The sequence below is a fragment of the Callithrix jacchus genome, chromosome 7 (assembly GCF_049354715.1).
Source record: "Callithrix jacchus isolate 240 chromosome 7, calJac240_pri, whole genome shotgun sequence".
Lineage (NCBI taxonomy): Eukaryota > Metazoa > Chordata > Mammalia > Primates > Cebidae > Callithrix > Callithrix jacchus.
Window position 1 is genome coordinate 71,897,501 of NC_133508.1, and position 23,678 is coordinate 71,921,178.

Sequence of the window (23,678 nt, forward strand, 5' to 3'; positions counted from 1 at the left end):
TATATAAAGGAATAACTATATGCCTACATTTCTAATTCTTTTCTTAATCAGTATTTATATGGGAACAGGCTGAGGCTTCAGACCCTTACCACGGCACTTGTGCGGGGGTTTCCTGCCTACACCTGGGCAACATGATGAAATCCTATCTCTACAAAAAAAATAAATCAGCTGGGCATGGTGACATGCACCTGTAGTCCCAAGCTACTCAGGAGGCTGAGGTGGGAAGATCCATTGAACCTGGGGAGATAGAGGCTACAGTCAGCTTTGATTGTGCCACTGCACTCCAGCCTGAGTGACAGAGTGAGTCTCAAAAAAAAGGGAGAAAATCCCAATATCAACTCCTCAAACTATTTTAGAGTTATTGATCTATTATTTAGTTGCCATTGAATGTTTATCATGTAAGCTCTTTGATTGTTACAGGTATTAAAAGCAATTTGAGAATGTTTATGCTGTTAGACATTCTCTCATATCCAGGGAGTTTGTGAAATGTCACCATGTTTGTCATTTTGTTTGGAGGATAGAAGAGAAAGTTAATTTTTTTTAAGAGTTAGGGTCTTGTGCTATTGCTTAGACTGGTGCAATGTTGTGATTATTGTTCATTGTAGCCTTGAAATCCTGGGCTCAAGCCATCTTCCATCTTACCTTCCTAAGTAGCTACTGGACTACTGGCACATACCATTCTGTGCCCAGCTAATTTAAAAAAAAAATGTATTGTAGAGCTGAAGTCTTGCTATGTTGCCCAGACTTGTCTCGAATTCCTGGGCTCAAGCAGTCCTCCTGTCTTTACCTCCCAGAGTATTGAGATTATTGGCATGGGCCACTAGGTCTGGCCAGCTTTTTTTTTATTTTTGTTTTTTGAGACAGAGTTTGGTTTTGTCACCCAGGCTGGAATGTAGCAGTGCGATCTCTGCTTATTGCAACCTCCGTCTCCTGGGCTCAAGCCATCCTCCTACCTCAGCCTGCCAAGTAGCTGGGACTGCAGGTGTGTGTCATCATGCCCAGCAAATTTTTTGTAGAGATGGGGTTTTGCTATGTTGCCTAGGCTGGTCTTGAACTGCTGGACTCAAGCAGTCTGTCCACCTCAGCCTCCTGAGGCTTGGCCTCCTAAAGTGCTGGGATTATAGGTGTGAGCCACCATACCTGGCCAACTTTTTAAAAAACAAAAATTACTGGTCTAGAATCTAATAAATTTCCAATTGTGATTTTTTGGGGGGTGGGTGCGAGGTGGCACAGTATATTGGGATTTTTCCCACTTCCCATTCTCCCCACTTTAAGTCCAAGATTAGGGTACCTAAGTGTTTGGTTTAGTTTTGTAAGTAAATATGTGTTTTACATCCAATGTTTAGTTTTTGAAATATAGGGGACTGGGTTCGATTTGTCTAGTGCTTTCATTTCATTTTAATCAGTAGATACATTTTTGCAATGAAATATTTTAGTGAACCCAAATTTTTAAAATGGGAGCATATCCTTCATTAGTGTAATAATAGTTCACTTTTATTGTATATTTACAATTTGGTAAGTACTGGGCTGAGACCTTTCTGTAAATTTGTTTTTTGTTTTGTTTTGATTTTTGAGACTGAGTCTTGCTCTGTTGCCCAGGTTGGAGTGCAGTGGTGCAATTTCAGCTCACTGCAACCTCTGCCTCCCAGGTTCAAGCGATTCTCCTGCCTCAGCCTCCCATCAGTTGGGATTACAGATGCCTGCCACCACGCCCGGCTAATTTTTGTGTTTTTACTAGAGACAGAGTTTCACCATGTTGGCCAGGCTGATACTGAACTCCTGACCTGAAATGATCTGCCCACCTTGGCTTCCCAAAGTGTTGGGATTATAGGCATGAGCCTCTGTGCCTGGCCTGTACATTTTTTTAAATTGAATCTTCCTAACAACCCTGTGAAGTAGGTATCATTTTATACATATTTTATGGATGAGGACATTTGAGGCTAAAATTGAACTAGCTAGTAAGTGGCCAGAGTAGGGATTTAAACTTAAGCAATTTGAGACTGGAACCCATGTTCGTAACAAATGTGCTGTCATAGCTTCAAGTTATATAAACATTTATAAGTTGAAATATGCAGTAGTTACATGTTTTGAAGTCAGTAGGTAGAAAACATGAAGGTATTTTGATGATTAACAAATAAGGGATATTTGATGTCTTAAATCAGTATCTGCATTCGTTTTCTCTTTTCTTTTTCTGTTTTCATAGTAGTGAGAAAACTTGTGTATACAGAATAGTTATGACAGATTTTTAAAAAGAAAATCAGCTTGACTTTTTAAAATATTCCTATAATTTCTATAATTTTCTTCATAAAGTTCTCACACGTTTATTTCGACCTTTTTCGTAGACAAGAGAAGTTACTTTTGCTATGATAAGATCTTAGCTTGGGCAGCTAGAACAAAATACCATAGACTTGGGTGGCCTAAACATTTATTTTGGCGAAATTCTGCAGGCTGGAAGTCCAAAATCGGGATGCCAGCATAGTCAGGTTCTTTTTGAGACAAGGTCTTGCTCTGTCACCCCAGCTGGAGTACAGTGGCACAATTACGGTGCAGTGGCACAATTATGGCTCACTGCAACTTTGACCTTGTGAGTTCAAGTGATCCTCTCACCTTAGCCTCCCAAGTAGCTAGGACTACAGGTGCACCCCACCATGCCTGGCTAACTTTTAAATTTAGCCAGGCATGCAAGTGTTTTTTCTCTTGTAGAGATGGGTTCTCACTATGTTGCCCAGGCTGATCTCAAATACCTGGGCTCAAGTGATCCTCCCACCTTAGCCTCCCCCAGTGCGGGGATTGTTTTTAGTAAGGGATCTCTTCCTGCTTTGCAGACAGCTGTCTTCTTGTTGTATCCTCACATGGTGGAGAGAGAGCTCTCAGTTTGACTTTTAAGTTCAGTTAAATTTTTTATATAACTTCAAAGAGAAATAGTACAATGTTAATTTCCAAGGTAAATTACTAATTGTTCAGATACAATTTCTTATTTATAAATACACAGGTTAGACAAGCACACAAATAAAAGTTTAGTAAAACTGTATTATCACATAGGTAAATGTTAAATGTAAACTAGATTGGTGAGAGTATAGGCCAAGCAGATCTTCTGGAGTCTTGCTCAGCATTTAATTTAGAGCCATGTTAGTGAGTATGAGTGGTCATCAGCAAGTTTGAATTAAAAACGAAATTTAAAAATTCATTTAAAGCTATACTCTCCTTTGACTGATACATTGCTTCATCAAAAAGTTCAAATACGTGAAGAGATTTGCATCAAAATGAAGTGACCTCATAGCAAGCATAATTGCACTTGAAGTGCTTCATTGTATTAAATAGATTACCTATTTAACATATATGAATATACGTTTTAAAGACTACTCTTTGATAATATGGCTGGGCTTGAGCCTCTGTAATCAATCCCTGGACTTCGGGAGGCCAAGGCGGGTGGATCACTTGAGGTCAGTTCGAGACAAACCTGGCCAACATGGTGAAACCATGTCTCTACTAAAAACACAAAAAATTAGCCAGATGTGGTGGCACATCTGTAGTCCCGGCTACTTGGTGGGAGGCTGAGGCACGGAAGAATTGCTTGAACCTGGGAGGCAGAGGTTGCAGTGAGCCAAAATTGCGCAATTGCACTCCAGTCTGGGCAACGGGAGCGAAACTTCATCTCAAAAAAATAAAAAAAATTACTGGTGTATGCCCACACAGTATCTCCCTAGTTAATATTATTTGAGTAGTGTCTTTCAGTTTATTTTATTGCCTTAACTTCATGGAAGTATATTCTCAATGTGTTTTTACAACAGCTCTACTGAGTTCACATACAGGCAGTTCATTTAAATCGTATACAGTTCAGTGATTTTTAGTATATTCACAGTTGTGCAACCATCACCACAATTTTAGAACATTTTTATCATTCCAAAAATAACCCATACGCATTTGAAATCATTCCCAATTTCTCTCCATGCTAGTCTTAGGTAGCCACTAATCTTTTTTTTTTTGTCCCTGTGGTTTTGAAATACGTACCTGATGTCAACAAGAGGGACTTGCTGGATGTTGTTGCATCTGTTTATTGACAGGCATATAAATTGATGATTAGGAGGCAATGTTTTATTTTTTTTTGTTGTTGTTGTTGATTTTTGGTTTTTGTTTTTGAGAGAGAAAGAAGGAGAAGAGAGGAAAACGAGTTTGGTTTTGAACCCGTAGAGTAGGAAATTTAATCTGGGCATTTTTGCCATTTGAAAGAGTATCTTCTGAATTTCAGTGCCTGATATTCTTCCTATTTAGGACCCTTCAGTTTTTCTTTTTTGTTTTGTTTCTTTTTTTGGTGTTTTTTTTTCGCCTTGAGACAGGTTCTTGCCCTGTCACCCATGCTAGAGTGCAGTGGCATGATCTTGGCCTACTGCAACCTTGACCTACCTCCTGGCTCAGGTGGTCCTCCCACCTCAGGCTCCCAAGTAGCTGGGACCTTGGGTGCACGCTACTATGCTTGGCTGTGTTTTGTAGAGTCAGGGTCTCACCATGTTGCCCAGGCTGATCTCAAACTCCTGAGCTCAAGTGATCCTCCTGCTTCGGCCTCCCGAAGTGATGGGATTACAGGCATGAGCCACTGAGCCCAGCCCCTTCATTCTTCTGAGCAGTATAGTCAGTTGTTACTATTTCTTTTATTCAGTATAATTTTAACTACTATATTTCATTTTGTTAAATGTTTTTCACATGAAAATGTAAGGTCTAAATTACAAATGTTTTTTCCTTTTTAAAATGTAGAAATCATTGATCTTTTGTGTTCTAGCTTGCAGAAGAGATATTAAATCCATCTGTTTTCTTGTTTCTTATAGAACAGTCTTATTTTAGTTAGGAGTTAGGTTTTATCAGCTTATAAGGTAAAATGATACATAGTCCCTTAGAAAATCCCTTAAGTGACCCATAAAGTATAGACATACCAACTCTTAGTAATGTGATCACTGTCATTTTGTTTTCTTGAAGTGTTTGCAAAACTGTCATTTCTTTGGTTGAGCATTGGAGAAAGTGTCTAGGAACGGTATTGTACAAAAACAAACTGTTTTTAAACAATGGAATTCCTCTCAGTGTAGGCAGATGCTTTCATTCTTTGGCTTACAGAGTGACGTTTTTCATTTCCCATTACTCTTTCATTCTAGACCATAGCTCATTGACTGGAATGGTAGCTGGAGTGGCATTCACTATTTGTTTGCTTTCCTTTCCAGTGTTTACATAGGTGAATTTCAAGTTGAATGTGTTTATAAATTACCTGCACTATCATTAAAAAAAGTTCCTCCTTTTGTTTTCTTTTGAAATTCTGATATTTTACCTGGATGTATCTTTTTTTTTTTCATTATTTCTTTGGTATTTGGTGGGCCCGTTCAATCTCAGATATGATATTTATATCTTCAGGGAAATTTTTTTCTGTTATTCCCCTTCACTATTATTCCCTTCTTTGGGGGTACATTTGCTATTGCTGTTAGACCTGGTGCTTTAATCCTTCATGTCACATAAATTATCTTTTCCAACTTTTTGTCTTTTCGTTTCATTTATTCATTTAGAAATTGATAAAGAATTTTGTCATTAGCCTGCCCAATAACATTTTCATTTTGGCAGTCATTTTCTTGTTTTCAGATATTTTCTGTCTCCTCAGTGCCCTCCTGTGCTTACTTTTTTGTTTGTTTGTTTACACCTGTAACCTCTCATATATCTCTTAAAATAGTTCTTAGAGGTTGCTTGTTTATAAGTTATTTGTTTCCTTCTTTTCTTTGTCTTTTGTTAATCAATGAGAGCTTATTATGTTGCTCAGGTTGGCCTTGAACTCATAGCCTCGCCTCCTCAAGCGCCAGGACAACTGGCTGGAGCCGGGCCCCCCAAGTTGTTTGTTTCCTTCTGGAGTGGTGGTTCTGTTTGTTTACCTTGAACTTTTTCTTTCACGCAGTTTTCTTTTAGAAACCTGGGATCCTTTATTTTCTGTTCATATTTATGAATATCAGATACTGCTGACTACTATAGCTGGCTGTTGTGTTTCCTCTATGGTTATGTAGGTAGCTAGGTAGTTCTTTTTTCCTTAAAAGTCTCTCCCTTAGGGGCTGGGCGCTGTGGCTCACGCCTGTAATCCCAGCACTTTGGGAGGCCGAGGCGGGTGGATCACGAGGTCAAGAGATCGAGACCATCCTGGTCAACATGGTGAAACCCTGTCTCTACTAAAAATACAAAAAATTAGCTGGGCATGGTGGCGCGTGCCTGTAATCCCAGCTACTCAGGAGCCTGAGGCAGGAGAATTGCCTGAACCCAGGGGGCAAAGATTGCGGTGAGCCGAGATCGCGCCATTGCACTCCAGCCTGGGTAATAAGAGCAAAACTCCGTCTCAAAAAAAAAAAAAAAAAAGTCTCTCCCTTGAATAGGGTGGCTGATTTTGGGTTATTGTAGTAGGCAGGGTTTTTCAAGAAGCAGCATTTTTTGTGGTTTTTGTCTCATTGTTGAGTAACAAGCAGGGAAGCAGGAACCTGAAATACTGAGTTGCCAAAGTAAGGAGGCCTTCAAGGACTCAAAGTGAAGTGTGCCATTATCTCTTAGTTCTTTGGTGGAGTTACTGGTGCTTTGCTTTCTTTCCCCATGTGCCTGTTTTAAAGATCTGAAATAATCTCTGACATGGCTCTACTTCTGTCTTAGGCACTAAATACTCACTAGGAACCATCCCTTTAACAGGCCTCACTTTCAATTTAAGAGCAGCATGTTTCTGGCTCTAGCCTAAGAGGAAAAGCTGCTGATTGTTCTGTTCAGTTTTGATAGGAAGTTTTACATAGTTAGTTCTCAGTGTTAATAAGTTCTTATGAAGTGTTAGCTGTGTTTATTGTTATTACAAATATATATGATCATCTCTTTTTTGTGACATGAATGATTAAAAAAATAAGTAATTATTTATACTGAGAGGATGTGATTTATCTCCTAGTTTTTGGTTTGGGACTTTGGCCTGAGAACTGCTTTTGTGCATCCTAAATTTTATTTACTCTATTCGGCGGTGTTTTTGTTTATATTGCGCACTTAGGTAATTTGGGTTGAAAATTACAGCTCCTTGGGAAGTAGGGAGGGATATCAAAAGTATATATGAAAGAAGATATGATGGTAATGTTACTTTTCTCTCTCATTTTTTGCTTTTCCAGTTTGAACAGAAAAGTGGTGCAGTTTTTGATGAAATTGTAGAGAACTGTAAGTACCATTTGAGAAAAAACTATCATGTCTTTAGATAGAAAATGAATGTTAGTCTAGATACAGTATTTAACGATTGTGTTTAGTTAGGGCTGATTTATGTGATGGTTTAATTTGATTTAGTCTAGATCTCATCACATATTATTCTTTTAATCTGAATTGTAAGAATCTTACTCTTTATTTTTCAATACATATTTTATTCTCATAGTTACTATATTGAAATATAGCCATACTTTGTGGCAGTATGGAAGATTATACTTACCACTATTAAAGGTTTCTACTTTGTTTAAGGTCTTCTATTTTCTTTTAAAATTCTTTTTGTGTTATAGGACTTTTAGAAATAATTTAGTTTTTTTATGATTATAAAAGTAATACATTCAATTTTACAATACACAAATGAATAAAATGGAAAGTAAAAGCCTTTGTCATTACCATTCTCCAAAGATAACCAGTTTTAAAAGTTTAATATATATATATATCTATATATCTTTCCAGACTTTTTCTATGAGTGTATATATCTATACATGGTATATGGAGATTTCTATATGTATGTAGGAATCATGGATACTGTTCTTGCTTTTTTCATTCAATAGCATAGACATCTTTCTGTGTCAGTGGATTAGACCTGTTGCAACCTTTTCAGTTGCTACTCAGTATTTTATTGTATGGCTGTATAATAAGTCCTCACTAAGTGTTGTTGATAGGTTCTTGGAAATTTTGACTTTAGGTGAAATGACATCTAATGAAACCAATTTTGCTATAAACTTAAATTGATATAAATAAGAGTTAAGTTCCTATGGCATATTTCTAGTCACAAAAACACCATTAAACTTCTAAAAAAGATCTAAAACATTTCTAATGTTAAACATTCAAATAAATGTGAGCTATATATATGTATAAGAAAGATTAATGGAAACAAGTAAGATAATTGTTTACCCAGTTTTTGGTGAATCAGCATGTGATGGTGCTTGTAGTAGTGGTTGGTTAACTTAAGGAGCAAATGTTTGCAAAGCAAACATTGTAAAGAGCACCTCCCACCACCTAGTAGTTCAGTAACAAACTAATAAACATGATGGGCTCACTGAGTGCATCATTTATTGTACATTTCTGTGTTGATTATATATTTTACGAATTTTTGTTTCATAATAATTCATATTCATTCATTCATTTTCCAATCCCCTTATTCCAGTTTAGGGTCATGGGTGGCCAAAGCTATTCTGGCAGCCTCAGGGCACAAGGCAGGAACCAGACCTGGACAGATTGCCATCCCATCGCAGCGTGCATTCACATACACACCCCTACGCTCACGCAGACTGGGACAATTTAGACACATTAATTAACCTAATGTGCACATCTTTGGGGTGTGGGAGGAATCTGGAACACCTAGAGAAAACTCATGTAGACATGGAGAGAATATACACATAAACAATAGCCCTGGCTGGGAGTCTTATTTTTTTTCTCTCTTTTTTTTTTTGAGATGGAGCCTTGCTCTGTCACCCAGGCTTGGGTGCAGTGGCAGGATCTAGGCTCACTGCAACCTCCACCTCACAATTCAAGCAATTCTTCTGCATCACTCTCCTGAGTCACTGGGACTATAGGCACATATCACCAGGTCTAGCTAGTTTTTTGTATTTTTGGTAGAGACGGGGTTTTGCTGTATTGCCTAGGCTGTTCTCGAACTCTTGACCTCAAGTGATCCACTCGTCTCGGCCTCTCAAAGTGATGGGGTTATAGGCATGAGCTACAGCACCCAGCCTTTGTTTCTGTCATTAGGGCTACAGTGAAATGACATTGAATGAAGCGTTGTTAGAGGACCTGCTTTACTATAATTTAACTTCTGCCCAGATTCAGAAGCTATAGACCCCACATCTTAAGAGGAGGAGGAAGGGTGAAGGTCACATTATAGATAAGTACATCGATGGAAGATACTGTTGCAGCCATTTTTAGAAAATAAATTCTGCTGTCACAGCATATAAAATACCCTGTTATAAAATATTATAAGCCATAAAATAGCTTTAAAAATTTTATCCTATAGGCCTGTGTTTGGATCTTCATGGCATTAACTATTTCCAGTAAGACATATATGTAAATTGCATGAATCTGATTATACATGATTTTTTTGTTGTTGAGACCCAGAGTCTTGCTCTGTTGCCCAGGTTGGAGTGTAGTGGTGCAATCTAAGCTCACTGTAGCCTCTACCTCCTGGGCTCAAGCAATTCCTGTGCCCCAGCCTCCAGAGTAGCTGGGACTAGCTACTCCCGAGTAGCCCACCACCACACTCCGCTAATTTTTTGTCATTTTAGTAGAGATAGGATTTCACTATGTTGGCCAAGCTGGTCTTAAACTCCCGGTCTGAAGTTGATCTGCCCACCTTGGCCTCCTAAAGTGCTAGGATTACAAGCATGAGCCACTGTGCCTGGCCCATATATGATTTTTTAAGAATAACCTTTTGACTTTTCTGTTGGCTGGCCTTACCTTCCCATATCATGTGCCTATTCCTACTCATAACCCATGTCAACAGCTTTGTGTAGGTAGCCTTCTGTGGTTTTTTCAATGGTCATAAAATTATTATATACATAAACAGATACAAATATATGTATGTCAGGATTTTGAGTTTTTTTTTTTTTTAAACAAAAATGGGATTATATACATACTTTTTTTCACCTCACTTCTCTCTGTCTTGAGTACTTTATAAAACCTCTTCACCTCATTTGGAACAGCTCTCTATTCTGTGATTTTGACATTTTTTGCTTTGTTTTTAAAAGGCATTTACGTTTAACTTTTTCTTGCCACAATGAACGATGATACATTAAAAATTCTTTAATGTATGTTTTTATAAATGGGCCATTTTTTATCTGTCTCAAAAAAAAAAAAAGAAAGTATGAGGGATGTGAAACCTATTTATACAGAGGGCTGACTTTTTTTCATATCATCAGTCTCATGCCAACGGTAGGCCTTGAATATGCTCAGGTTTTGGTATCTGTGGGGTGAGGGAATGTCCTAGAACAAAAGTCCCATTGATACTAAAGAAAGAATGTCATTTCATCCATTTACATTTCTGTTACTGGTTAATTAAAGTTGTGGCCACCTCACATCTGGCCAACACTTGATTTATCAGACTTTTAATCTTTGTCAGTATGGAGGATATAATGTGAACCTAATTTTGTCTCAACTTGCATTTCCTTATTAATAATTATTTGAACATTTTTTCGTATTTATTGGCTACTTAAAATTTTTCTTTTGTGAAATGCCTGTTACATTAAATTTATTACCCACTTGCTACTGGTTTTTTTCTTATTAAATTGTAGGTGTTCTCTAAATGTTCAGAACAATACACTTACCAGTTATAGATGGTGCAGATAACTTCTCATTCATGTCTTTATGTTGTCATAAAATCTTTATATATGCAGATGTTAATTGATTTTAATATAGATCGATAATAAATGTATCAGTTTTTTCCTTTATGGTTTATATTTTGTCCCCCCCATTTTATTTAAGAAAAATTTTCCTGGGCTGAGATCAGGAAGAGCTCAATTACAGTTGGCCCTCTGTATCCATGGGTTCCGAATCTGCAGATTCAACCAACCATGGATCAAAAATACTTGGAAAAAAATTTTATAATTGCATTTGTTCTGAACATACACAGACTTCTTTTTCTTGTCATTATTCCCTAAAAAATACAATATGACAACTATTTACATAGTATTCTCATTGTATTATGTTCTTTTTTTTTTTTGAGATGGAGTTTCACTCTTGTCGCCCAAGCTGGAGTGCAATGGTGCTCTCTCAGCTCACTACAACCTCTGCCTCCCTGGGTTCGAGCAATTCTCCTGTGCCCCAGCCTCCTGAGTACCTGGGATTACAGGCACCCACCACACACTCAGCTAATTTTTGTATTTTTAGTAGAGACAGGATTTCATCATGTTGGCCAGGCTGGTCTCAAACTCCTGACCTCAGGTGATCCGTCCACCTCAACCTCCCAAAGTGCTGGAATTACAGGCGTGAGCCCGTAATATTAAATTCTATGAGTAATCTTGAGATGACTTAAAGTATGTGGGAAGATGTGCATAGATTATATACATACCTATATTAACGTCTATAAGTAATTTAGAGATGACTTATAATATATGGGAGGATGTGTATAGAATATATGCAAATACAGTTCCATATTATATAAGGGACTTGAGCATCTGTGGGTTTTGAGCATGGTTGTGGGAGGGGGGTGTCCTATAACTAGTTTTACATTTTAGCATTTAAGTTTTTTTTTTTTTTTAGGGAGGGAAGGAGGAAGGGAGGGAAGGAGGAAGGGAGGGAGGAAGGAAGGGATGAAGGAAGGAAGGAAGGGAGGAAGGGGGGAGGGAGGGAAGGGAAGGGAAGGGAAGGAAGGAATTCAAGCAATGAGAGAGACATTGCCGACCTGTATCTAGCGGTTTACAAGTTGATTTCTTTTTTTGAGAGAAGGAAAGAAAAAAAAAAATGAGTAAAGGAGAGAAAGAAAGAGGAAGAGAGAGAGGGAGGGGGAACGGAAATATTGCTTTATTCTGAAAAAAAAAAATGGGTATTAATAATGGCAGCATTTAAGTTTTATTTCATATAACTAGTGCCCCATGGATATGGAGGGATGACTGTATACTATTTCCTAAAATCTTTATTGATTTTTTCCTTTCACATGTACCTTTTGAATTACCCTACACTAATTTTTTGTATGGTGTGGGGTAGGGAACTAATTTTATTTACTTTTATAAGGCTAACAGATTAATTACTAGCATCAGTCAAATACTACCTCCTTTCTCTAGTAAGCTGCAAAGCTACTCTATAACATACATCTGTAGGCATTTCCCCACATTCTCAGTTAACGTTTTCTTGGACTGTTGTTTATGTTTGTTTCTGTGACAGTACCAAGGTGTTCTGATGAATTAAGCTGTATAATAAGTCTTAATAATCTGATAGACACATCCTGAAAATTTATGTTCAGGAATGTTTTGCCTAGTTCTATTTACATTAGAAACATCTTGGGAAGTTTCTGACAGAACAAAATCAAATAACAAAAAATTGGAAATTTTAATTGAATTATCATGAATGTGTAGAACAACTGAGAGAAGTGGCATGTTTATGATATTGTGTCTTTCTATCCATGAACTTGGTATGTCTTTGCATTCATTTACATTTTCAATGTCTTTAAATAAAATTTTATAATTTACTCTGTAAAGCAGCAATCCCCAGCCTTTTTGGCACCAGGGACCAGTTTTTTGGAAGACAGTTTTTCCATGGATCCAGGCATTAGGGAGAGAGGGAGGATGGTTTTGGGATGATTCAAGTGCGTTACATTTATTGTGCACTTCATTTCTATCATTATTACATTGTAATATATGAAATAATTATACAGCACATTATAATGTAGAATTGTGGGAGCCCTGGTCTTGTTTTTCGGCAACTAGGTGGTCCCATCTGGAAGTTATGGGAGATAGTGACAGATTATCAGGCATTAGATTATCATAATGAGTAGGCAACGTAGATCCCTCACATGCATAGTTCACAATAGGGTTTGTGCTTCTATGAAAATCTAATTCTGCTGCTGATCTGACAGGAGGTTGAGCTCAGGTGGTAATGCAAGTGATGGGGAGTGGCTTTAAATGCAGATGAATCTTTGCTGGCTTGTGGGATGCTGACTTCCTGCTATGCCCAGTTTCTAACTTGCCATGGACTGGTACTGGTCTGTGGCCAGGGGTTTGGGTACCCCTGCTGCAAAGGATTATCATGGAAGCTCTTTATTTTACATTTTAGCATTTAAGTTTTATTTAATTTGGATGTAGGGCAAGGTCGGGGTCCACTGTTATTCCTTAGATGGGTGGCCTATTGTACCACCATATATACAGTTTGTCTTTTCATCACTGAACTGAATTAGCACCACTGAGATACATTTAAGTTCTATGTAAATTGGGATCTAGTTTTAGAATTTCTATTACATTCTATTTTTATATTGGTGCCATATTGATTTTTATAATTTGTATATTTAGTTGAAGAAGTTTTTAAAAATTACTGTATATTTATTGGCTTTGTGGTATAGACATTTATCTGCTGGGTCAAACCACTGTCTCAGTTTTATTTTTTGTAATTTTATTTATTTATTTAATCAGTTTTATTTTTTGTAATTTTTAAGCTTTTCATTAAGCCACTAAATTTGAACATGATTTTATATACTTTCCAAAAATGCTTTGTTGGAATTCTAATTGAAAATGCCTACATTTACATATTACATTTGGGCAGAATCAATATTTTTATTATGTATTTGTTCTTACAGTAAGAACAATAAGCCCAAATCTTAGCATATAGATCTTATCTTATACCATTCACTAAAATTTTGGTTATTTTCAAGTAATATTTTTCGTGCTTTTTCTTGTATCTTGTGCTATTTCTTGTGCTTTTTATTGTGCTATTTCTTGACTTAAGTATTTTGAGAAATTTAAAGGTTTTTATTTTTTATAATGAAAGAACTTTTTTCATTTCTAGGTTCTTATTGCAAGAATAGTCTAGGTGTTACTTAATTCCCTTATTAAATCTAGTAGGTTTTTAAAATAAATTTGAGTCTGTAGTTATCCATTCATAAACCCATATCATTTAAAACTTTTATTCATTTTTTTCAGTTTGATCAGATTACATAATTTTACTGTTTTGCTAAAATTTATAGGACTTTATTAAGTATTAATTAAAGTAGTAGTGATTTTTGACTATTGATTCTAATTAAAGTAGTTAATTAGTAGTATTTTGTCATTTGGGGCTAATCATTGTTGGCTTCTGTCAAATAGGCTTCGGCTTTATTACATCAAAAAATATATATTCTCCTGCTACCTTGAGGAATGGCTGAAGAATGTTAGTATTTATATATTTCTAGATTTAGTTTGCTAATATTTTCCTGGCAAAATTGAGTAAGATTGGCATTATAGCTTCATTAAATTTTTATACAGTTCATCACTGAAACCATCTGGGCCTAGATATTTCTTGGTGTGAAGGTTTAAAATTATGAATTCACTTTCTTTTTTGTTTGTTTGTTTGTTTGACACGGAGTCTCACTCTGTTGCCCAGGCTGGAGTGCAATGGTGAGGTATCAGCTCACTGCAACCTCTGCCTCCCAAGTTCAAGTGATTCTCCTACCTAAGCTTCCCAAGTAGCTGGGATTACAGATGCGTGCCACCATGCCTAGCTAATTTTTGTGTTTTTAGTAGAGATGGGGTTTCACCATTTTGGCCAGGCTGGTCTTGAACTCCTAACCTTGTGATCCATCCGCCTTGGTCTCCCAAAGTGCTGGGATTACAGGCGTGAGCCACCACACCTGGCGAATTCACTTTTTTTAGTAGATACAACATTTAAAAAATTTTCTTTCATCTTGTGTCTGTTTTTGGTAGGTTGTATTTTTCAAGGCATTTGTTTGTTTCATTTTTGTTGTTACTTTTAGATAGGGTCTCAGTCTGTCGCAGAGGCTGGAGTCCAGTGGCGCCGCCACCTTGGCTCACCACAGCCTCCACCTCCCATGCTCAAGTGAGCCTCCCACCTCACCCTCCCCAGTAGCTAGGACCACAGGCATGTGCTACCATGCCTGGCAATTTTTTTTTTTAATGTTTTGTAGAGAAAAAGTTTCTCTCTTGCATAGGCTGGTCTTGAACTCCTGGGCTCAAGCAATCCTCCTGCCTTGACCTTCCAAAGTGCTGGGATTACACTGTTCCTGGCCTCCATTTCACTTAAGTAGTCCCTGTCTCTGGAACTATAGCTGTTTTGTGGGGGATGGAAAGTGGCATCTCATTGTGGTTTTAATACGCATTTCCTTGGTAACCAGTGGTTTTGAGCATTTTTCAGAGTACTCATTAGCTTTTCCTAAATGTTGTTTTGTGAAGTATGTGTTTGAATCTTTGTCCATTTTAAAATTTGTCATCTTTTTATGAAGTTGTAAGGATTTTTTTTTTTTTTTTTGAGGCAGGATCTCACTCAGTCACCCAGGATAGAGTGGAGTGGTATGATTGTGGCTTACTGCAACCTTGACTTTCTGGGCTGAGGCGATCCTCCCACCTTAGCCTCCTCAGTAGCTGGGACTATAGGCATGTGCTACCACGCCCAGCTACTTTTTTTTTGTATTTTTTTGTAGAGACAGGGTTTCACCATGTTGCCCAGGCTGGTAGTGAACTCCTGGCCTCAAGAGACCCACCCACGTCAGCCTCCCAAATTACTGAGACTACAAGCATGAGAATCCTGAGCTTGGCCCAGGATTCTTTATATATAATAGTTTGGATACAAGTCTGTGTCATATCGATTAATAGATAGACTGATAGAAACAGATGGGGCTATCTCTGTATCTGTCTCCATCAATCTAAATCTGTATCTCTCCATATTCATCCATCCATCTATCCATCCATCTGTTCTTTGGTTTGCCTTTTCATTGTATTGGTGGTGTCCTTTGAAAAGCACAAGTTTTTTAATATTGATGAAGCCCAATTTTTTTTTTTGGGGGGGGGAGGAAGGCAGGAAGGGAAGGAAGGAGGACAGTAGGGAGGAAGGAAGGGATGAAGGAAGGAAGGAAGGGAGGAAGGTGGGGGAGGGAGGGAGGGAGGGAAGGGAAGGAAGGAAATCAAGCAATGAGAGAGACATTGCCGACCTGTATCTAGAGGTTTACAAGTTGATTTCTTTTTTTTGAGAGAAGGAAAGAAAAAAAAAAATAAGTAAAGGAAAGGAAGAAAGAGGAAGAGAAAGAGGGAGAGTAATTGGAAATATTGCTTTATTCTGAAAAAAATTGGGTTTTAATCATGGCCAGTCAATGTTTCATTTAAACTTATGGGTAGGTGTGATGTGGTATTGACAAGAATGTATATTTTGTGTATTTGAAGTGGAGAGCTCTATAAATATTTATTAAGTTTACTTGTTCTGGATCTGAGTTCAAGTCCTTAATATCCTTATTAATTTTCTGTCTCATTGAATCTAAGTTTTTATGTATCTGGGTGTTAGGATCGTTAGCTCTTGTTGTTGCATTGATCCTTTTACCACTATATCTTTGTTGCTTTAAAATCTATTTTATCCGATATGAGAATTGCAACTCCTGCTTTTTATTTATTTATTATTTATTTTTGCTCTCCATTTGGTTGGTAAATCTTTCTCCATCCCTTTGTTTTGAGTCTTTGCATATCCTTGCATGTGAAACAGGTCTGGAAGTAACATGCTGTTGGGTTTTGGCTGTGTCTTTTGATTGGGGGATTTAGTCAATTTAAATTTAGGGTTACTGCCATTTGATGTTGACTGGCTGTTTTATCCCTTCGTTGGTGTAAATTCTTCTTTATGTTGGTGCTCTTTACTTTTTGGTGTATTTTTAGAAAGGCTAATACTGGTTGTTTCTTTCTGTCTGTAATGCTTCTTTCAGAAGCTCTTGTAAAGCAGGCCTGGTGGTAATAAAATCTCTGAGTTCTTGCTTGTTCATAAAAGATTTTATTTTTCCTTCAGTTGTGAAGCTTAGTTTGGCTGGATATGAAATTCTGGGCTGAAGGTTCTGTTCTTTGAGGATGTTGAATATTGGCCCCCACTCTCTTCTGGCTTGTAGAGTTTCTGCCGAGAGATCTGCTGTTAAGTCTGATAGGCTTCCCTTTGTGGGTAATCTGACCTTTCTCTCTGGCTGCCCTTAGTATTTTCTCCTTCGTTTCAACCCTGGTGAATCTAATGATTATGTGCCTTGGGGTTGCTCTTCTTGAGGAATATCTTTGTGGTGTTCTCTGTATTACCTGGGGTTGAATGTTGACCTGCTTTGCTAGTTTAGGAAAATTTTCCTGAATAATATCCTGAAGGGTATTTTCCAGCTTGGATTTATTCTCTCTGTCGCATTCAGGTACACCTATCAAACGTAAATTTGGTCTTTTCACATAGTCCCACATTTCTTGGAGACTTTGCTCATTCCTTTTTATCCTTTTTTCTCTAATCTTTTCTTCACGTTTTATTTCATTAAGTTGGACTTTGACCTCTGATATCCCTTCTTCTGCTTGAACAATTCGAGTGTTTAAACCTGTGCATACTTCTCGGAGTTCCTGTATTGTATTCTTCAGTTCCATTAATTCACTCATACTCCTCTCTAAGTTGTCTATTCTCAATAGGATTCATCAAATCTTTTTTCAAAGTTCCTAGTTTCTTTACATTGGGCTACAACATGTTCTTTTAACTAACCGAAGTTTGTTATTATCCATTCCTTGAAGAGTGATTCTGTCATCAGGAGGTGCTCGTTCTCCATCAAGCCTTGTTCCATTGTTGATGTGGAACTGTGATCATCTTTAGAGGGAGAGGCGTTCCGACTTCAAGTATTCTCAGCTTTTTTTACGCTGGTTTCTTCCCGTCATTGTAAATTTATCCTCCTGTCGTCTTTGAAATTACCAACTTTCAGATTAGGTCTCTTGAGTGGACGTCCAGGTTGTTAGTTCCCAGGGCCAGATCAGCAGCGTTATAACTGATGGTGTTTTTCTGCCCAGGATTCTCTTGTCTGGCTTCCTTCTTGTGTCCTTAGTAGGTGACTCTGCCTTCCCGGGGCTCCAAACCTCGGTCAGAAAGGGAACCGGTCCCATTTACTCTGCGCCGAGCACTGCCGCGCGGAGGTACCGTCACAGCCGCTGCGCCGAGCTCTGGTGTCGTGCTGGAGGCCCGTGTGGGTCCTCCAAACCTGTTTACTCTGCTCTGAGAGCTGCAGCGCCAAGGTGCCGGCGGAATCGCTGCGCCGGCCACGAGAGTCGCGCTGGCCACCCGTGTGTTTCCTCCACTGGGGGATCTTCTGCTCCGTGAGCGACCAGAATTTGTCTGAAAGTGTGGCGTCCTCTAGTTCTCCGCGCCTTCCCTGAGAGCTGCAATCCCAGGATGTTAGCGATCGGCCATCTTGGATTGTTCTCCGAAGCCCAATTTTATTGTATTTTTCTGGTCTATTTTCTGTTCTAAGAAATCTGCCATAAGATCATGAAAATTTTTACTTGCTTTTTTTCTAGAAACCTTATAGTTTAGGTTTAGCTTTCATGTTTAAGTTGATGATCCATTTGAAGTTTCTGTATGTAGGGTAATACAAGAGTAAAAATAAATCTTTTTGTATGTAGTTATCCACTCGTATCAGTAATACTTATTGAAGACTTTTTTTTTTTTTGATCGATTTACCTTGGCACTTTTATGGAAAGTCACTTCACCAGTGTGTTTGAGTCTATTTTTGGGCTATTCTGTTCCACAAATCCATGTGTTTATTCTTAGTCAATAAGAATAAACATTTAAAAATAAAAGTTAGCTAGTATCACACTGTCTTAGTTAATTTAGCTCAATATTAAATCAGATGTTTGGCTGGGTGCAGTGGCTCACACCTGTAATCCCAGCACTTCGGGAGGCCTAGGTGGGTGGATCATTTGAGGTCAGGAGTTCAACTCCAGCCGACCAACATGATGAAACTCTGTCTCTACTAAAAATACAAAAATTAGCCGGGCATGGTGGTGGGCGCCTGTAATTCCAGCTACTTGGGAGGGGTGAGACAGAAGAATCATTTGAACCCAGAAGGCAGAGGTTGCAGTGAGCAGAGACCGGGTCATTGCACTCCAGCCTGGGCAACAAGAGAGAAACTCTGTCTCAAAAAAAAAAAAAAAAGAAAAACTTAAAAATAATTGTTCTAAGTCATTATTTTTCAAATTTGTTTTGCTATCCTAGATCTTCTACATTTCCATATACATTTTAGAAACAGATAATCAGTTTCTTCCAAGAGTTTCTGTTGGGGTTGTGTTGAGTCTGTAGATCAGTTTAGGGAGAATTGACATCTAAATAGTAATAAATCTTTTAGTTCATGAGCATGATGTGTCTTTTAGTTTATTTTGGTCTTCTTTAATTTTACTTAACAATGTTCTGTTGTTTTCAGAGTACAGCTCTTGTACCTATTTTGTTATATCCATAGGTATTTCAAATTAGGCAATTGTAAATGAAGTTTTTAAAAAATTAAATGTATTTCATTCAGTTATAACTTCTAGATAATAAAATTTATATTTTAAAAGCATTTGAACTTTAACTTTTCACTTTGAAATAATTTCAGACTTCAAGTATTAGTATAAGTCATCCAGTTCAGTTTTTCTAAAAATTGTTTTGGCTTTTCAGGTCTCTTTGTAGTTACATATACATTTTAGAGTCAATGTGTAAATTTCTAGAAAGAATCCACTGAGACTTTAGTGTTACATTAAATCTCTAGATTTCTTTGGGGGAAAATTAATACCTTAAGTATATATAGTCTTTCCATAAGCATGAAATATTTCTTTTTTCCCTTTTGTTTTTGTTTTTTATTTTATTTTTTTGAGTCAGTGTTGCTGTGTTGCCCAGGCTGGAGTGCAGTGGTGTGATCTGGGCGCAACCTCCGCCTCCTGGGTTCAAGTGATTCTCGTGTCTCAGCCTCCTGAGTAGCTGGGATTACAGGTGTGTGCCACCCTGCCTGACTAATTTTTATATTTTTAGTAGAGATGGGGTTTCTCCATGTTGGCCGGGCTGATCTCGAACTCCTGGCCTCAAGTGATCCACCTGCCTCAACCTCCCAAAGTGCTGAGTTTACAGGCATGAGATGCTGTACCTGGCCACTACCATCTTTATTACAATATTGAGTAGAAGTGCTGAGAGGAGAGATTCTTACCTGTGTTTTTCAACTTAGGGAGAAAGCATTCAGTCTTAAACTATTAAGTAGTCTAGGAGATTTCTTTTTTTTAATAGATGTCCTGTCTTATATCAGAGACGTTTTTTTCTCTTTTTAGTTTGCTGAAAGATATTTTCATGAATATTACGTTTTGTCAGTTGCTTTTTCTCTACTGAAATGACTGCATTATTTTTTCCTTTAATGTGTTAATATGATGAGGATGAATTTTAAAATATTCAACTCACCTTGCATTTATGGGATAAATCTTACTTTTAAAAATAGATTTCTATGTTCAGTTTGCCAATATTTTAAATATTTATGCTAATATTTTAAGCACATATGTCCATGAAAGATACTGGCATGTATTTTTCATGTAATGCATTTTTCTGGTTTTGGTCCCAGGGCAATATTGGCCATATAAAATTAGGAAGTGTTCCTTTCTCATATTTGCTTAAAGAGTTAATATAAGCTGGATTATTATTTCCAGTGTTTTATTTATTCAGTTCACTAGTGGAGACTTCTGGGCCTGGGGCTATTTAGATTTTCAGTTTCTTCCATGTCAGTTTTGGTAATTTTTACCTTTCAAAGCATTTCTCTGTCTGCATAGGCAGTCTGTATCATCATGGAAATATTCTATATATACTTAGTTAAAGCACAGTAGCCACTGGCACCTGTGACTATTGATCACTTGAAGTGTGATGGGTACAGAACTGAAGTTTTAGTTTAACTGAACTTACTGCTTCTGGGCCTCTTGTCTGAGATCAAGTGTAATTTAATTAGAATTAAGTTTAAATAGTCACAAGTGACAGGTAGCTACTGTATTGCATATCACAAAGCTAAGCTGTCATTTATTTTTGTAAAGTTTTTAATCATTCTTATATATTACTATCAAATTAATAATATTTTAAGGTGTATGTCCCTGCAGTTGTTTATACTATCTTCTTTATTTTTAATTTCTGTAAAATCTGTAGTCCCTTATTTCATTCCTGATATTGGTATCAGTCCCCATATTACCTTTATTTTATTTTATTTTTTTTGCTCACAACAAACATCATACATATTACCTTTTTTTTAAAGACAGAGTTTTACTCCCATTGCCGAGGCTAGAGCACAATGGTGGATCGCGGCTCATTGCCACCTCTGTCTCCTGGGTTTCAAGCAATTCTCCTGCCTCAGCTTCCTGAGTTGCAGGGATTACAGGCGCATGCCACTGTGCTGGCTAATTTTTGTATTTTTTGTAGAGACAGGGTTTTACCATGTTGCCCAGGTTGGCCTTGAATTCTCGAGCTCAAGCAGTCTGCCTGTCTTGGCCTCCCAAAGTGCTGGGATCACAAGTGTGAGCCACTGCAACTGGCATCCCATGTTACTCCTTAAAAAATAACCCTTAAAAACTTTAATTATAATAAAATATATATAAAATGAAATTTACCATCTTTACCATTTTAAATGTATAGTTCAGTAGTATTGTTTACATTGTTGTACAATCAGTCTCTAGAATGCTTTCCATCTTTCGAAACTGAAACTCTACACCTAATTTCCCAACTTGCAATTTCTCTTCTTGCAGCCTGTGGCAATTACCCTTCTACATTCTGTCTTTATGAATTCAGTTACTCTGTATCTTATGTAAGTGGAATCATACAGTATTTATCTTTTTTTGATTGACTGATTTTACATAGCATAATGTTTGCAAAGTTCATCTATTTTGTAGTATGCGTCAGAATTCCTTTCCTTTTCAAGGCTGAATAATATGCCAGTGTATGTATATAACACATTTTATCTGTTTATCTGTAGTTGGACACTTGGGTTTCTTCTACCTTTTAGCTATTGTGGATAAGGCTGCTATGAACATGGGAGTACAGATATCTCTTTGAGATCCTGCTTTCAGTTCTTTGAGGACCATGTGATAATTGTATTTTTATTTTTATTTTTGTAGAACTGTCGCTGTTTTCCATAGCGGCTGCACCATGTTAAATCGTTTTCACATATACTGCACAAAGTTATAAATTTCTCCACATCTTTGCCAACACTTGTTCTTTCCTTCCTTTTTGCCTGCCTGCCTTTCTTCCTTCCTTCCTCCCTCCCTCCCTCCCTCCCTCCCTCCCTCCCTCCCTCCCTCCCTTCCTTTCTTCCTTCCTTCCTTCTTCCTCTTCCCCCCGCCCCCACACCTTCTCTTTCTCTTTTCTTGGTTAATGGCCATCTTAATAGGTGCAAGGGATATCTCATTGTGATTTCAGTATGCATTTCTCTAATGATTTGTGATGTTGAGTATCTTTTCATGTGCTTTTTTTGGTTGTTTATATTTGTCTCTTTTTAAAATTGTCTATCCAGAAGTTTATCTGTTTTTTTCTTTTCAAAAATCATGCTTTGGTTTTAATTTTTCCCCATTATTGGTCCATCTTCTATTACATAGATTGTTTTCTTATATTTATTGTACCTTCTACTTTGGGTTTAATTTGATCTAGTAAATTTTTATTTTAGGTCTGAGCTGTTTGTTTTCAGCCTTTTGTTTTTTTCCCTGTGCTCTGTCTATATGGTTTTCATTACCGTCTTCCTCTTTTGCTGTTATTTTCTTTCGTGTTGTACAATCTACTGTTAACCCATCTATTAAATTTATATTTTAGATACTGTATTTGTTAGTTCTGGAAGTTCCTTTTTAAAAAATATATTTTTGGCCAGGATTGGTGGCTTACACCTGTAATCCCAGCACTTTGGGAGGCTGAGGCAGGTGGGTCATAGGTCAGGAGTTCAAGACCAGCCTGACCAACATGGTGAAACACCGTCTCTACTAAAAATACAAACATTAGCTGAGCATGGTGGCACACATCTGTAATCCCAGCTACTCAGGAGGCTGAGACAGGAGAGTTGCCTGAACCCGGGAGACAGAGGTTACAGTGAGCCAAGAAAGCACCACTGCACTCCAGTCTGGGCAACAGAGCAAGACTCTGTATCAAAAAAATAAATAAATTATATATATTTATTAAAAATAAATAAAAATGTAAATAAATTATTTTTCTAAAATAAAAAATAAATTATGTATATATCAAAAATTATTTACTATTTATTTATTTTTTTAGACTGGGCACAGTGGCTCACACCTGTAATCCCAGCACTTCAGGAGGCCAAGGCAGGCAGATCACTTGAGGGCAGGAGTTCGAGACCAGCCTGGCCAACATGATGAAACTTTGTCTCTACTAAAAATACAAAAATTAGCTAGGTTGGTGGCAGGCACCTGTAATCCCAGCTACTTGGGAGGCCAAGGCACAAGAACCACTTGAACCCAGGAGGCAGAGATTGCAGTGAGCTGAGATAATGCCATTGCACTCTAGCCTGGGTGACAGAGCAAGACCCTGTCTCAAAAAAATATATATATATGCATGCACACACACACACACACACACACACACACGTATATTATGTACATATATGTAAATTACATATGTATATGTCATTCATATATATATAGATTCATATTTTTATATATATATATATAGATAGATATATATAGTTTCTGCTTTTCTCTTTATCTATTTCATGTTTTCCTTTATTATCTTTTCTTTAAGGAATGTTTAACTTTGTTCCGACATGTAGTTAGTTTGTTTGGGACTACTTGATTTTTTTCAGACATGTTTTTTAACTTTGTGAGGGTAGCTCTAGGGTTGACTTTACTGTAGTTTAGCCCTATTCTTTTTTCTTTTTCTTTTTCTTTAAGAGATAGGGTATCACTCTGTTGCCCAGGCTGAAGTGCAGTTACACAATCATAGCTGACTGCAGCCTTGACCTCCGGGCTCAAGCAGTCCTCCTTCCTCAGCCTCCTGAGTAGCTGAGACTA

The 23,678-nt window shown here is 37.5% G+C and overlaps 1 protein-coding gene across 22 annotated transcripts in view; it reads left to right on the forward strand.

The window, feature by feature from the left end:
* The window catches only part of ZMYM4 (zinc finger MYM-type containing 4), a 154,835-nt gene that overhangs the window by 56,653 nt on the left and 74,504 nt on the right, over positions 1 to 23,678 (forward strand). For 21 of the 22 annotated variants that reach the window (XM_035250756.3, XM_078331189.1, XM_035250753.3 and 18 more), the window contains one exon: positions 7,152 to 7,197. The exons of the other annotated variant lie outside the window; for it this stretch is intronic. Coding sequence is in view for 4 of the 21 variants with exons in the window: in XM_035250753.3 (XP_035106644.2) it covers positions 7,152 to 7,197 (46 nt within the window). In the remaining 17 variants the exon portion in view is untranslated. The remainder of the gene's footprint in view (positions 1 to 7,151; positions 7,198 to 23,678) is intronic. 22 annotated transcript variants of the gene reach the window in all.